This window comes from Manis pentadactyla, chromosome 8, assembly GCF_030020395.1.
Source record: "Manis pentadactyla isolate mManPen7 chromosome 8, mManPen7.hap1, whole genome shotgun sequence".
Classification (NCBI taxonomy): Eukaryota; Metazoa; Chordata; class Mammalia; order Pholidota; family Manidae; genus Manis; species Manis pentadactyla.
In genome coordinates, this window is record NC_080026.1 from 81,699,729 (window position 1) to 81,716,396 (window position 16,668).

Sequence of the window (16,668 nt, forward strand, 5' to 3'; positions counted from 1 at the left end):
CAATCTTCAAACCCCTCTAACTGGGGACTAAACAGGTGAGAAGGCTAATGAGCTCCAATTCATAAAATGTAACCACCAACTTATTAGTAGTAATATAGTACTATAGAACAGCTCTTGTTTGTGCAGACAGGGTCTTTAGTAACATTAAAGGTTTAATAATGCTGTCATAAATTTTAATACAGTGTTTTAAACACAAGCGAGTTCATCCCTCTCAAAAGTAAATTTCCTTAGCTGGGTAAAAATTCCCAATTTCATTAGCATTCTCTTACATTCGTATATTCTCCTTTGTCATATCTGAGGGTTTACAGGATTGGTACTGACTTTAGCTATAAAAATCAATCAAATCGATTACATATTCATCAAGTGACTGCTCTAAACAGACTTACGGTGTTTGTGCTGGTTCTATTATAGTGAGGGCTTAAGCAAATCAAAAGCCTCACTGGGTGTCAAACTGGAAAATGAGAGTGTTGTATTCAATGATTACTAAGGCTTCATTCTCACTTTAACCAAATGCAGCTCTCTAATTTTAGATGTTTTGAAAAGCTGCGGGTACTGAGGAGCACACCAGAGTAGGGTAACATGCAGCCCCTCCATTCAGATGCACTGAACATCCAAGTTAAAATATAAATACTTCATCTTAGAAAGGAGGCAATAAGGCAGTATCAGCTATCACCTTATTAGGACCTAGCTCCGGGCAGCTAGAGCGACCAGAATGAGCAGTTGCTGTGGGAAGAGAAGGATTGAAGCAGGCATTATAAATCAAATGCCTACAGAAGTCAGGCAAAGAGCATAAATAAATGGAGAGATCTAGGCAGGAATTATGAAAAAATGGAGAGCTGCACTTCAGCTCCAGCTAACTGCTGCCTTGTAGAAATAGAGACCCTGGTTTATCCCATCTTCGGGTCTTTTAAAAGAATGCTAAAGATTTGTAAAGCCTCCTGATTTTTAAATATTCAATCAAAGTATTTAAAAACACTCTTTAAGCCAAATATACCATTCCAGATACACCTGCAGGATGCCAAATATGAGATCTCTGCTGTAGCTCACTGTACTGCCATGGACTCTAACATAGGGATGAGGGGGGTCATGGCAAGTAGGTGGAAGAATGCAGTGAAGGAGGACAGAAGGGGCAAAATTGGTATCTGAGGTTGGCTCTGTCAAGGACATTAAGAACAAGCAAACACAGAGGTAGGAAAAGGTTAGGACAGTGGTTCTAAACCTTTTCTGGGGATCATGAGTAACATATGAAATTTTGATAAATGCCTTAGAGGTTTTCCCTGGAAAAATCAACATACACTGAATAGGCAGAACAGTGCCACCCCATCACCAGGATGTCCATGTCCTCATCCCTCTTCCCTTCCCCATGTTACTCTTATATGACAAAAGAGATTTTGCAGATGTAATTATGTCAAGGACCTGGAGATGGGTCATCACAGATTATCTGAGTCAGCCCCATCTAATCATATGAACCCTCAAAATCAGAAAATCTTTCCCAGACATGGTCAGAAGGAGATGTCTGGTAGAATGCTCAGAGAAATTCAAGGTGGCTAGCTTTGAAAATAGAGGAAGAGGCCATGAGTCAAGAAAAGTAGGCAGCCTCTGGAAACTGGGAAAGGCAGGGAAATGGACTGATTGTCCCCAAGAGCTTCAAGAAAGGAATGCAGGCCTGCTGACCCCTTTATTTTAGCCCAGTGAAAGCCATATTGGACATCTGTCCTATGAAGATTAAAATTATAATTTTGTATTGCTATAAACTACAGGTCTGTGATCATTTGCCACAGGAGCAACAGAAAACCAATATAGTATATATTTTATATATACATATATATCTAATACACATACACACACAGATACACTCACTCAAACTTCGGCAAAAACATTCAGAGACATTCTGAAGCTCATCCACAGACACAGATAAAGGCCCCTTGTGCTAGAAAGAGCCAAAGATACAACATGCTCAGAGCTCTAGGTTTGAAACTATTTCCCTTTGGCATGCATGGAAAGATCAATACCCACCCCATAACACAATCAGCTCCAAAAATCCCATTTCTGCAAGGATGGATTCATTCTCTGAAGACTAACTACTCCTTGGAATTCCTTGACAGCTCCTTGCTGAAGATCTTTCTTCCCTTTCTTCAAGTATTCATTATGCTAAAAACATTCTTCCCCCATCCCCCAAGAAGGTGGCATTTTCTACCTGCTGAGACAGCCTGGCTTCCTCCCTCCCTTTGAGCCAGCCCTCTGTCTGGAGTCTCCTGTTACACTATCATGTCTCTATCAGGATCTTACTGGCCATATGCTGGCTTAAAACAGAAGAAGAATGCTATCAGGAACGTGAGCTACCTGACTTAAAGTTGTTTTTAGCCTGAGATCTCATTTCACTACTTCATCAAATTTCACAATCCCTATAATATTTTGAGATGGACTTTTTCTTATTACATTATAATGTCCCAAGGTGATGCCACCACTGTTGTGGCAAATAACTCTAATTTAAAGATTACCAGTCCAATCTGAATACTAAACCTAACAGTACTAGACATAACTGAAGTAAAACCACTCCTGATCTTAACATTGGATCCCACGATCACCAAAAAAGGTGCCCAGAACATTCTGCTAGCTCAGAAAGCTAGATCCTGTCGAAGTGGAACATGGAAGCCAGAAGGGAAAAAGAAAAGGTATTTGGGGTCCTATGGAGGTTTGCTAAGGTATAGAAGAGAGATGAGATGTGTTTTTGCAAAGAGTGGCCAATCTGCTGGGAAGACAAGCCTCACGTATGAGGAAGGCCCCAGTGACCCTGTATCTGGTTCCTCTTCCTGACATGCAGATGAGGCCTCAGAACCTCCTAGAATTTTTGAGTGTGAGGGCATCTTTTTTTCTGAGGAAAGGTGCCACAGATCCCCGAGAATCTAGAGAGAACTGTAACTTACCACCCCCAAATGTAAGGACTGCTCCCCTCCGTGTTTCCTCATACAGGTATTCTAATTCAATCCCTGTAGCCCTTACTAATCACATGTGAATGATTCCCACCACAGGATCCTGTTAAACTTCTCACTTGCCCTTTGATAGTGGTAACACTACCATTTACCTTCCTCTCCTGTAGATGGGATATAAAACATCATTGAGAACGTTAACTGCTACTATCATTTTTCCCTAAAAGCCACTGTGGAATACTCACTCCAGAGGGCCACCATATATTCCATATGAAAATATGAATGTTTAGTTTAGTTTTGATTTTTATTTAAAAATTTTAAAATATACATGGAAATATAGTTCTATTATTCTTGCTGAGAGAGAGTCACCAATCTAGTGAGGGGAGACAAGGTCACTGCCTCACTTGATTCTAGTCAGCCTGAAACAGCTTTATTATATTAAGGCCTTAAATAGGGGGTTCTGTTCTGATCAGCAGAGAAATGACAAGGTTGAATGTCACCTGACCTAAGATCAAATAAGAATAAACAGATAAGAGATGGCAACCTGTGAGCAAGTGATAAAAAGTGCCCAGTAATCCAACTGGATAGTAGATCACCTTACTTTTGAGGTCTTCTCCAACATTTTGGGGCTCTATGATTCTCAATTTAGTATGTTGAATATTTTGAAGCACAATTACATAGCACAGCCAACTTCTCTATAGTTCGTTGATTCATTTAGACTGTGCACCCTTAGAAAAATTTTCTAAAGGTCAAGCTCAGAAGCGTAGCACTCCCTTTTCACTGAGGGAAGGCTATGATTACACTGCACACAAGATTCTACAAAGACAGCTGATACAACTAACACTTGAATTCTTTCTTCTGTTTATTTCCAGAAGAGATTTTCCATAGACAGCTGCAATGCCAGGCTCCCGTCAGAATGCCATGCCAACGCTGCTACAGGCAGCTTTCCACACACGTTCTTGCCCTGGACCCAGCGAGGTCTCCAGCAGGTCTAGCAGACCAGAGAGCCCCGCCTGGGGCTACTTTAGGACTTAAGGTCACCACCAGGATCAGCACAGAAGCCACGCCTGCTATGCCATAATCAGACAATTGCAGGTTCAAATTCTGGCTCAGCCTTTTTCACTTGTGCAGCATCAGACAAGGGCCTTAAAGTCTCAGCCTCAGACTCCTCCTCCATGAAGTGGGCCTGTGACTACCCACTGTATGAGGAAGTCGTAAAGGTTAAATGAGATAGTGTGTAAAAAGCAACTGGCTTAATGTCTGCACTGTCATCACCAATTATTATCACAGAGGAAGACCTAATCAACTCTGACATGGAATGAGAGAGAAAAATGAAATCAGCATTTTTCTCTCCAAGAGCAAGACCATCTTTACTCCTCTCTAAACCTTAAGACTGATCACCTTCAAACTGAAGACAAGTTAAGCAGGTTATTTACATTTCTCCTAGACTCGGTGATTTTCCTTCTAGGTCCCTTTAAGCAGCTTCTCTGACCATAGAAATGCAAACAAAAGTCAGGAAGCCTTGCCTCTTGCCAACCTGGCAAGCACAGGCGTTAGCATTTCTGGGAAAGGAACTCCAGGCACAGGGAAACTTCTGACAACAAAGGGCCCACCTTGGTTGAACTCTCACGGGCTCTTGGCACCTGAAAGTGTGGTTTTGTGGACTCTCTTGAGCTGGTGCTCCTGTTCTCCCCCGACACTCAGACTGGCTGGGAACCACGTGCTCTGTCTCCTGCAAAAGAAACAGCAGAAGCAGATGAGCTGTCAGCCCCATCAGTTCCGGTGGCATTCCTTGGCTAGGGTGGGGGGGCAGCAATACAAAACACACTCCACTGACTGTAGCTGGGGAAGGGGGCCACTGAGTGATCTGAAATTCAGAAGCCTGAAATTCAGAAGCCTCTTCCTATCAGTCAGTTGCTGCAAAATGACAAAGAAGAAAAACACCTAATGTTCAAAAGATATGAGACAGTCATACCATGAAGACTTTACAGATACTAAAAATATTATAGAAGAGTATTTAATGAAGAGATATATCTGAAAATATAAATTCTAGAATATTTTTCACATGTGCTCATTTTTGCAAAAACAAATTTACATATGAACAATGTACACCCACAAAATCTTAACAGTCACTAAGTCTGAGATGTCATTTATTTTTTCTCTTAATAATGACTAACTGTGAGATGTCATTTCTTTTTCTTCTTTTAGGGGCTCATCTATATTTTTACAATAAACAAGTATTCCTGTAATGAGAAATAAATTTAAGTTAGGCTGAAAACTAAGGAACAAACCACTTTTATAAATTCCACATCCCAAGCATACTTGATTTTGCCCTTCCTCCCTCCTTGCCACACACACACACACTTGCCATTGGCTACACTGCATCCAAAGAAATCACATTAGTCATCCCAGGATGCAATCCACTTTTTAATTTAGAAAACTCCAGAAAGCTAAACTCTCTAGAGAGTATCAAACACACCAAAACTAAAATAAGCCTGGTTTCAATACAAGGCACACACACCAAAACTGTAAGACTTACATATGTTTAGCAGTTCAATCATTGGAGTCTTTGAGCCATGCCAAACCTCTGACAGATTTTCCTTAGGATAAAGTGCCACTCTTTATCTGATAATGAAATACTAAAACCAAAATCAGTAAGAAATTCAGTAAATGCAGACAGTCACTGTCATGCTGTCACAATAGTCATGTGATGCAGTGAACGTGGGTCCGACAGTGCAGTATCTATTGTGGTGGCAATATAGACTGAGTGCCTCTGTTTGGGGTATGGGTTGAAGACAGTACAAGTGCCAACATGTCAAGTGTCTCAGAAGTCACTTTTCCAAAATACTACAATAATCGGGTGGGGTTACCTGCCAAGTAGTCATCACAAGGTTCTAAAACAAAGTCATGTGAACTCCTACAAGGACTAAAATGGGGAAGGTGAGCTGAGCTGAAGAAAAGGAATGAATTAGGCCTACCAGGATCTTTTAGTCCCATTTTTCTAAGCCTCCAGCTTTAGTCAAGAAGACCCTACATGTGTCCACAAGAAAGGGTTCCAAGAGTATATAACAGTTCCCTGGACTTAGTAGCTGTTTGTGAGAAATTCTACAGCTACCCAAACACTGGCCAAGTTTCCCCCAAACCGTGGTTTTCAAGCGAGATACCTGTGCTTACTCCTTACTAGGCATGTGACCTTAGGCAACGTAGATCAATTGTCTGGACCTCAGTTTCCTTGTCTATAAAATGACAGGAACACTCCAAGCTCCCAAGATTGCTGAACAAGATGTCACCTGAGCCTCCTGGAGGCACACAGCAGATGGGAGCCACTGATAATATTCCTTTTACAAAGTTCCTTTGAAGCTCAATATGATGAAACTAGTGTTAAGGAAATCCTTGGATACTTAACCTGAATGAGTTCAGCAAAAGAAAACCTATTTTTGTGGTGGGATGCTTGTTTTAGGTGTCTATAATAATATTTTTAAAATCATACTTAGAAGCCTCAAGATGTGTAGGCCTAAAGAAATGACCCTTTTAGTTTCTCAAAAGTTGAAACCAGAAATTTTCATTTTATTAAAACATTACCATTTTAGGAAAGTTATTTTTTAATTTTCTAAGTCAGTACTTTGTCAAATCCTTTGCACTTACAAGTGGTTGAGAAGGCCTAGAGGCCACACACTGTTGGACCCCCCCAGACTTTATGATTTATCTTAGAGATGACAAAGGAGGCTCTGGAGAAGCTGCTGCCTTCTGCTGAGGTTAGAGATCTAACAGCATTGCAAGAGGAGAACTTGTCTCTGACATGGGTGCATAAGGAGTTCTGGGACAGCTGAAAATCAAGTTTCTGATGCAAATGGACCGAAAAGTGGTACCGTCAGCTGTGCTTCTGCCCCTCTAAGGATTTAAAACTTCAAGTTGGCAAGGAGAGTTGGGGAGAGTAACTGAGGAATTTGGGATAAATTACCCTGAATACTAACCAATAGAGGAGACTCTGATGAAAAATATAGGCATAATTGTAGTGGCAGAGACTGCCTTTTCCAATGACAGGATGTTCAATCATTTTCTGAAGTGCCAGTCGAAAAACCCTAGACTAGAGCCCAAGGCCAGCCTCTCAGAAAATTCTGCATAGATTCTTCATTCCAGAATTCCTATAAGTTTGGAAAAATCATTTTTTGTTCATAAGAAAAATAAAGATTTTCATTTTCATCCTTTCCACTCCATCATCTCTTCACAGAATGGCCACAGGTGGAATAACAGGCCCAGCAAAGCCCACTTGGCAATCACTGAGCCTTCAGATAATTCCAACTTGCAGACTACACATCCCCTGGCTGAGCCCCCAGACATCATGGAGCAGAGGTAAAACCTCCCCAATGTGCCCTAAGTGAATTCCTGAGCCACAGATACCATAAATGGTAATAAATGATTGTTATTTTAAGTCCTGGGGTTATTTGTTAGATAGCTATAGATAACTAAAACACTACTACTCCCCTCTATTCTAAGATACTATCGATTATAAAAGCCACCATCAGTTTAACTAACAGCTTTTTAGAGAAAATAATAATAATGTCACATTAAATGCACCCATCACTTTTAAGGTACACTCAGATATAAGGAAGGTGAAAGTGTGAAAAGATGTGTTAGCATCGAGGAGCCACAGAGCATGCTCATAGAGCACAAATGATGTCCTGTGAGAAGGACACACTTCCAGAGCCTAAATCTGGAGGATGTAAGAACCTCATAGGAAATAGGGGAGTAAACACCAGTCCTTACTTGCCCAGTTTTAAAAATAACTTTGTACTTTCTCTTACAAGGGGAAGGCAGAAGAAAAGGAGGTGTCAATCTTATTGAATTAGCAGAACGGTAACTTTAGAAAGTATTGTGCTGCTAGCTGTCATTTACTCATGGATATAAAGGAAAAAACATAAAACAAGAACAGTAATATTCCATCAATAATTTGCCTCTGTAATGGATTTAGCCAGACACATGACAGACCAGGACTCACCCCCGTGGTGAACTCACGTCTCTACTCCATTTGGACTTCACCACCTGGCCAGTGACAAGGTTAATGAGGATTACCCAAGAAAGTGCTTCTATAGTAGATAAGGTACTTGTGGCTGACTGAGAGTTAACATACTCTCCCCACCCATCCCCCTAAGGTGACAACATCTGGACAAGAAGAACACATTTGATTACTTTTGCTCATTTAAGTTCAACATATTTAGAATCTGCTGTAACACCCAGCTTTAAATAAAGTTCTAGAACATTAAAGCAGGGTATTTACCTGAAATAATTGAGATTTATTTTTACTTAATAAGAAACAATCTACTGTATACTAAGGATGATAGTTAAGGGGGTTATATAAAAGTGAATAATATATCTGCTCACAAATAACTTTAAAATCTCCTGTTTGGTGAAGACTGAAGTGTACGAGGACAGACACTAACTTGCTTACTTTGGTATTAATGTGTCTGCCGGATGGGCAGGTCCAAGATGACCCAGGGGAATGAGGAAGACGCCAGGCCCCTCTCCTCCAGGCCTGCCTTCCTGACACCTGGCCAGGCACAGGCTGGTCGGCCCCTGACAAACAGGTTATCCCCCACTTCTGCTCCCAGCCATCGTGCTCTTCCCTTCGGCCTCACCTCCTCTATGTCCCAATTCCACCCTCAGTGGAGTGATTTGTTTGTTCTTTGCTATATTCAGGAGCAAACTGACTAAACTATGAGAACTTTCATAAGAAAGCTGTCCATAATACAAACGTTACTTAGGTTATTTTCTGGTCCGTGAGCAGTGGCTAGGATAGTGCATGATGACAAGACAGAAGCTGACTCTTAGGATGAGAAGCTCAAAACCCCAGCTGAGTCAAGGAAAATGAGCTGCCTCTAAGCAGAAATGGTGAAGTACAATATTTCGTCCTTGTTAGGATTTTAGTGAGTTCAGCTGACTCTTGGGGAACTTGGGAGAATCTAGTTTTGATCCAGTGCATGGTCACTGATTCAGGCCCTTCCAAGTTCCTCAATTTGTACAAATCCATGAACCAAAAGGAAGAAAAGAATTTCCGCCCTGATCCCCGTCTTTGCTCATCTGCTGTAGCTTGCCAAATAAGAATGCTTCCCTTGGGCCTCAGACACAAACACATCCTCTAAATCTTCCTTCCAAGATGTGGTCAAAAAAAACATTAACTTCTCTCATCATCTCACACTTGAGATTTTATCTGTGTCCACTCTATTCCAAAGTTGATTAAAAAAATTTATTTCTTTAACTGCTGACTTAAATTTTATATTAAATTGATTTTATAACTAATCACACCATTGCTAGTAACAAAGTCTTTCATTCATGAGAGCATGTTCTTCCCAAGAGTTCTACTTACTACATGATTAATACATCTGAGTTGTCCATAGTGCAGAAAAGCCTAAATATTCAGCTCTTAAAATGAACAGGAAAAGTGTCATAAATCTACCCAATCTTATATGACCCTTTCCTAAACCTGCATATGTCTGCAAAAGTGACTTAAAGTCCTTTTGAATAATTGGGAGTTTTAAAGACCCTTAGCTCTGATTAAAAAGAACTATTAAATTATCACATTCATTTCATAATTGAGGGAAAGGATGCTCTGAAAGAACTAATTTGAATTTTCATTTAAAAAATGTGTATCTGATTATTATTTAAAATGTTCTGACCCTTTAGGAAGCAAGGAACTTAAGTAACTGTTTCTTTGGACCTATTTTTTAAATAAGTTTTGCCTACCTTAGTCACTCTTTCTACACAGAAATAAATAAGTCATGAAGGTTCAAAATCTATGCATGCCTACAAAGTGGGATTTCCTCTGATCCTATTTCCTTATCTGTAATACAGATATATCACCCAGTTTACTGCTTACAGTTTTAAGAATTTCTAGTAGGAAAAAACAGACATTCAAATTATGTTGTCTATCTGGTCCACTTTTCAAGTCAAGTAACATTCACTAAGGGCTTGTTCTGTACCAGGCACTAAACTAGGCACTTTAAACCTGTATTTCCACATTTAAAACTAGGGGGTAGATTTTATTCCCCCAGTTTTCTCTAATAAGAATAGTCAAGTGGAGACAGACGACTTACCTAGGCCAAAAACATTGTGTTTTATAAAAGGGATGCCTTCCTGAAGACCCTGCAAAATCTGACTGAGACTATATTTTAAGACTACAGGTTTCCCCAATACTGGAAAGTAGAGCATTCTTATGAAACCTTTAAAAGCCAGAATGGTGTAAAGCAAAGAAACAATCACCATTAATTTGTAAAATTTTGGAAAAATTTTTGAGCATTCCCGGAACCAAAAAATAACTTTTTAGGCTTCTCTGATACCTTTTTAGGATGCATCTTGCCAACAGATGCACAAAATAAATTGAAATAGAGCACAGACGCTCACACATACAGTCCAAAGCTATGGTAGCTTGCTACTGAGATGCTGAGTATAGGTCCTGGGGAAGGAGCCTGGCGGGGCCCCTCTCACTACTCGGGGTGTGCACTGCCTCTTTAACAGCTCACTACAAAACAAACGCTCAATGTTGTTTCGATTTGCAGCTTTTTTTTGTAAAAGCGAAACTCCTTTTTAGATTCCTTTTAGTTAGTGAGAACAGATAGTAATGTAGACCTTTCATAGAAGTGAAGTGGCATAATATGGACTTTCAAAAAGCAGGGGATTCCTCTGTTCCCATGAGAGAAGAGATAGGGTATTTCTGTTCATGAGCTAAAGTGGAAATATTTCAAAGAAATAAACAGCTGATAATTCATCTAGACCTGAACAGCTTTCAAATTATACAAATCTTGATAAATTGGGGAGAACTTCATTATTTAGAACTATTAATATTGAGACATTGCTACTTTTAGTCAATATTTAATTCAAAATTGAATAAAACAGGACCAACTGTGTCACTCAAGCTAGAGAACCCAGATTTGACTCCAATCTCCTAAACCCAAATTCAGAGTTCCTTCCACTATGTTTCAACATCCCATGTTCACTGTTGTCAAATGACAAAATGAAAACAATCTAGTAACTAATTTGGTATGTTTTATTCAAGGAAAAACAATCCACGTATCAGGAGAATACAGTGCCTATCAAACAGTGGAGCTCTCCTCCCCGAGGGATTTGAGCAAGATCAAGTTTGCAGAGCATTACAAGAAGCAACCCGGAAACAGAGCATGCCTGCCTAAGCAGTAGGGGGCGCTTCCTTATAGAGCTGGCAAGTCCTATTTTCTAGAGTAAGGTAGCTGAAGCCGAGTCTGGGGACTATGATTGCCGTATATGAGGGTTTCTTGGCAGGTGTTTTTCATACCTACAGGCTGACTTAGGCTTAGATTTGAGACATGGATTGAGCCATCGGAGTGGCCTGCATTTTATGGGTCTTGATATACAAATTAACTTTATTGATTCCCCTTCTGATCAAAGGCTCAATTGTACTGAGAGTATTCACCAAAATTTAAAGTATTAGCACCACTCTGAGCTACCACTTCTTGATGATGTTGGAGTCAGGTTGTATCTCAACTGAAGTAAAAGTTAATGGGAATTCAGAGGTTAGGACTCTCAATTCCTCAAAGAATTGAATGACATCGCTGGGACTGAGCAACCCACCCAACTGCATTATCTTCATTTTGCTTCATTGGATCAAAGAGAAGATCTTCAACTAAGATGGAAATAAAAATATTCCTTTGTTCCAGATTTAAAGCTTTGTTTTTGGAATGTTTTTCTTTCTCTCTGGTTACATTTAGCTTAGGAGAGAAGGCCTTAAAAAAAAAAAAAAAACACAGTTCCTATCAGGCTCTGAATACCAGCTTCCAATCTGGCCAACTTCTGACCGCAGAGCTACTTAAAAATTCTTTCAAATAGCTTGTCAGGTTTCAGCCAGGCCAGACAGTAAACATTCTTGACAGTATTGAACAACCCCAAAGATGCTATCCTCCCAAAGTCCAGAGCCCCTCCCAAAGACAGTCAAAAGAAAGGCAGACAATTCCCCTGAGAACTAAAAGCAGTTGGCAGGACACCAGCCACAAACGGAGTACACTACGCGTTTCTGACCAGCCGTATCTAGCCCCAAATGGGGTAAAATCCACATTCCTGTCTGGCCATGTGTTGGCGGTCCCCAGTCTGCCTGTTGAGCTGCCTCTGTATGCGAGAACCCAACCACCCGTCAAGTTCTCAGGCAGGCAGAGAACCAAGCCAAGTTCTCAGGACACAAAACAAGACAAACAAGGAAACAGCTGTCCTGGGAGAGAAATGACAACCAGTGGGTACCCATCACCAAATTCTCAAGAGTCTGAATTTGGAAAGGAAGGGACAATGCCAAGTTTTCCGTTCTGGTCCGGAAGAACTGAATCTGCTAAAAACTCTCACCCTCCACCAGCTTCTGCTGGTTTTCCACAGTTCCTGTCTTCAGGTTCCAGAGCAAGTAGGGTTTAGAGTAGACAGTGTAGTCCCAACGTTTACCAGACTCTGGCAAGGTTTGGTATTAGTTTTAATTTTAGTTTGCCCTTGGCTGTTTAAGGGGGCAACACAGAGCAGGTTACCGGAGATCTCCTGGAGGCCTGTCAAGCCCAAGCGGGGCCCACACGGGGGCCCTCCCTCAAGGCAGATACAAAGACATTCGAGTTGATGTGGAAGGATATGACAAAACCTTCAAGGACAGTCTTTTTTCCAGTGTCTCCATTGACTGTAAATGAGATGCCAATTTCTGAGCCGGTGTTGATGGAGCCCAGGGAAGGTAGGTGTTCTCCCCTGGGAAGGGGAGCCCAGGTGCTCGGGTTTCTGGCACTGGAGCTGCTGCAGTGGGAAGGCCACTAACTTGGCAGACTTTTTTTTTACTCCTGGGGGCCCTTCAGACTGGAGAGGGAGTTGCAATAGATGATTAGTAAAAGCAAGTACTGCAGTAAGAGACTAGCAACAGTCACATCAGTCTTACAGTCTTTTGTTCTAGGTATCTTTTGTGTCATCAAGTTTACATCAGCCTTTTGCAATGAATCTTCCAATAAAGCTCTTTTGGAATCCTGAAGCCTTTTGGAGATTTCTACATGACCATTAATTATCCTGTGCTATTTGTTTGTGGGAACCCTTGGTTAAAATAAATAAAACTGAGACTAGCCTTGATATTTCCCTGAGATGCTCAAAATGCATCTCTCTGTATGTTCATGTACATCATTATGTGTATGTTATAGATATGTGATATTACCCTGGATGGTACTGCCAAAATTAATTTGTAAAGAGTTCTATTTAGTTGGCTTAAAATTATGCATCTGTATACATCAAGTATACTCTCAGAAATATAGAAACTCACACAAATGTTCTTCATGTTCACATGATTTGAAAAAAATCTTTGATAAAAGCTACCTTAAGTTTGTTGGTTTAATAAAAATGGGCATATCTTCAGAGCTGTAAACCTTAAATATAACACAACCAAATAGCTTTTCCACCTGGATTTACTAGTCAAATCAGCTCATGCTATCTCTGTTACCGAATCTGTCAACATAAAAAATAACTTAATAAGATGGTTAACTGTTTGATGTCTAAACCAAGCATAATTGTAGAAGTAATTTAAATATAAATAAATAAAAGCTTATACTAAGTTAAACCAATGAATATTCATTGACTATGTAGATCGTTTCCAAATAAGAAAATACACTGAAACATTACTTATTAAACATAAGTTTCTCTACTTTGGGCTTTTTAGTTTTTATAGAAACAAAGGATATTTGAGTCTGTTAATAAATATGTGCTTTAACACACTAAATGATTAAAAATTGTAATATAAAAAACATGCCTCTAAAAAGTATAAGTTTTTATAATAAAGTATTTATAAACTTTCCAGTCCACAATTGCTTAGTTTTCATTATTAATTAATGTTTGTAAGGGTTAAGAACTCTAATTAATCTATGTAATTAAAACTACTAGAAAATAAGGGTGAAAGAAAACAACTGTAAATGAAAAGTAGGTTCGCAAAATTGAATGTTTTTTTGGAGAAGGAAAGGTATGAAGGACATGGGTATTTTTTAAGGGAAAAACAATTACATAAGACTGAATCAGCTGATTTAGATGATTATAATGTTTATGACTTCATTTAAAACATTGCTGGTTCTTTAATGCATTGTTTTCTAGTTTTTTTTAAGACTTTTTCTCCTCTTTTTAAGCTATCTATAACTTTAAGCATTTTGGTAAAGTATATCTTTGCAACAAAGGTTGAAACATTAATCTTTTTCTCCCTACCTATTCCTTCCAGAATTTAGAAACTCTTACTAAATATTCTAGAAAATATATGTATTTGCATAAGTTCAATAAAAATTTGTTCTCCTTGTAACAGGACACAAATGGACAAGCCCTTGGCTTGGCTTCCTTAGCCTCAAGAGGCTTTTTAAAAGTCCAATCTGAGATTCTTTTTGAAAGGTTCCAGCAAAGCAGATTTAAAAGAGACTATGTGATCAATCACTATTCTTGTTGCACTTACATAAGTAATCAGGCCAAGTTTATTGAAATTAGACTTAATTTGCAAACAAGTGAGTCTCACTGTGGTTATCTTTGATAAAAATGGGGATAATTTGAGAGAGAAAAATGTCTCAGTATATACCTTTATGGTATCAGATTCTAGTGCTACCGTCTTTGAGTTTTTGTTTTCTGTCTGTAAACTGGACCGGATCCTGAATTCTGGTTTCCTCCAATCTTTGGCTAAAACTCTCCCACCTAACATTTCCAATTTTCTACCACTGTTTGGATTTGTAACCACCATGAAACTAAACCTGCCTCAGCCCTTTTCCTGAAGCCAGACAAGCTAATGCCGGACAACTTGATGTAAACTTCATAGAAATCACCACAGCTCATGTGTGGACAATCTTATACCTGAGGCTATGTAGCCACTCAGAGAGATCACCGGAGACATTCAAACTGCAAACCAGGAAAACCTATCAGATTGGGACTGCCTGCCTTCACTCCCTCTGAAGATGCTTTGAACATGACTTCTAGAAATTTTCTCAACTGGCTGCTCTCCACAAACAAACTAAATTTATATTTTACTGGAACTATTAACCTTTGTTTTTCTTTTGTTCCACAGAAATGACTCTCATTAAATCACCTGATTGCTCACACCACACAGAGACCTAAGTTAGGTGGGAGCTCACCTGTAACACCACTTCCTGAAATAAAACATCCTCATAGTCATTCCTAAATAATTATGAAGATATGTGTTTGCTAATACATCACCTGTGCCTATACAAATAACTCAGAAAAACTTGAAACCCAATTACACATTATCCAAAAGAAAATGTAGATTGACTTAGAAAGGTAAAACCTACATCTGATTAAAACCAATTTGAGTTATTTAATTGGTTAAATCTTGGCTTCTGGGAATCTCAGCTATGGGAAATTTTTCAGCCCATGGCTACTGTTGTCTTTACAATCATCTTAACCTCCCAGCTGTATGGTCTCAAGGGTTTTAAATGCCTGTCTGCAGTCAGTCACAAGCCAAATGGTACCCATCGGGATCAGACAACTGGATGAAATCAACAATAAACACATAAATGATAAAGACAGTGATTACAGGGCCCTAAAGTCTGACAACCCAACTAGTGGAAAGAGCAAGTACATGATTCTTAGGCCTGACTACATCAACAGTGATAACCGAGAATAAGACTATTCTGGTTGGTCATACTCTGATGGAATGACCAAAAGTGGGGGAATTGTTAAAATCAAAAACAGAAACCAGCCTTGAAAATTCCCTGAGCAGACAAAACCAGTTTAGTCCTACAAGCAAAGCTTAATTGAGCTTATTTCACAAGACTAACTTGACCTGGGTCAGTTATTGTTCATGTCTCTGGAAATTACAAGCAAAACTTAAACTGTTCCCCAAAATTGATTTGAGGTAACCACTCACCAATTCCCTATAATTAAAATTCTAATATCATAACCAATCACATTTTGGTTGTTTGTGAAGAACAAACAGTCACTGCCTTCCCACTATATAAGCTGTGCTATGACAATACATCCCTGAGCCTTGCTCCGTGCTCTGGTTTGAATGCTCTGGGTTTTTTAACTATCTTTTTGGTGTGTGCACAGTAAACTTTTACTCATGACTCAATGTTTTTACTTCTGCTATTTCTGAACTTTTGACACCTTACTTTCAAATGGACTTCTTAAATGAACAGTCCTGTCTAATTGGAAAGTTCCCCATAATGGCCATTGTGATTCTAAGTTGTAAAAGCTTGGTAAGATTTTGCCTTTGGTAAATACCTACATTTTTTAAACATAAAATAAGCAGGTGTATCAGCAGGTGACATGCCTAATGCTGTGTAACCTGAAGATCCCATTTCTTTAGCTAAGCTTTGGATATCTCAAAGCCAAATTAATACCTAGGAGGGTTGTGTCCATAGGTTGGGGATCCTGTGGTGTTTACAGGGCACTTGTTGCACAGAAATATTTTTTGAGGTTGGCAAGAGACTTTGTTTCAATCTAACCCATTCTGTGACCAATTTATCCTAGCAAGGGAGTCTTAGAAGTAGGTGGCAAGCACTCAAAACAGCTTTTAAGTGCTTGACCTGTGCCCACCAATTTTGCAGCTTGGGCTTCTGAGATTCCCATTAGCAACAAATCATTCCTTTCATGAGAAGAGTTCTTTATAGTAGTGATGCCCTGACAGCTTTTAGTAATCTTACTTGTGCCTACTTCAATTTGGATGTGTCTTTGGTCAAAACAAAATGTCCAAAGTTCTTCTCTTGATTTACCTCCCAATTCC

The 16,668-nt window shown here is 39.5% G+C and overlaps 1 protein-coding gene across 8 annotated transcripts in view; it reads right to left on the reverse strand.

Annotated features, from left to right (window-relative positions):
- Positions 1-16,668, reverse strand: part of FAM13C (family with sequence similarity 13 member C) — a 127,580-nt gene that overhangs the window by 68,755 nt on the left and 42,157 nt on the right. For all 8 annotated transcript variants that reach the window (XM_036895068.2, XM_036895064.2, XM_036895063.2 and 5 more), the window contains one exon: positions 4,544-4,662. In XM_036895068.2, coding sequence (XP_036750963.2) covers positions 4,544-4,662 — 119 coding nt within the window. The remainder of the gene's footprint in view (positions 1-4,543; positions 4,663-16,668) is intronic.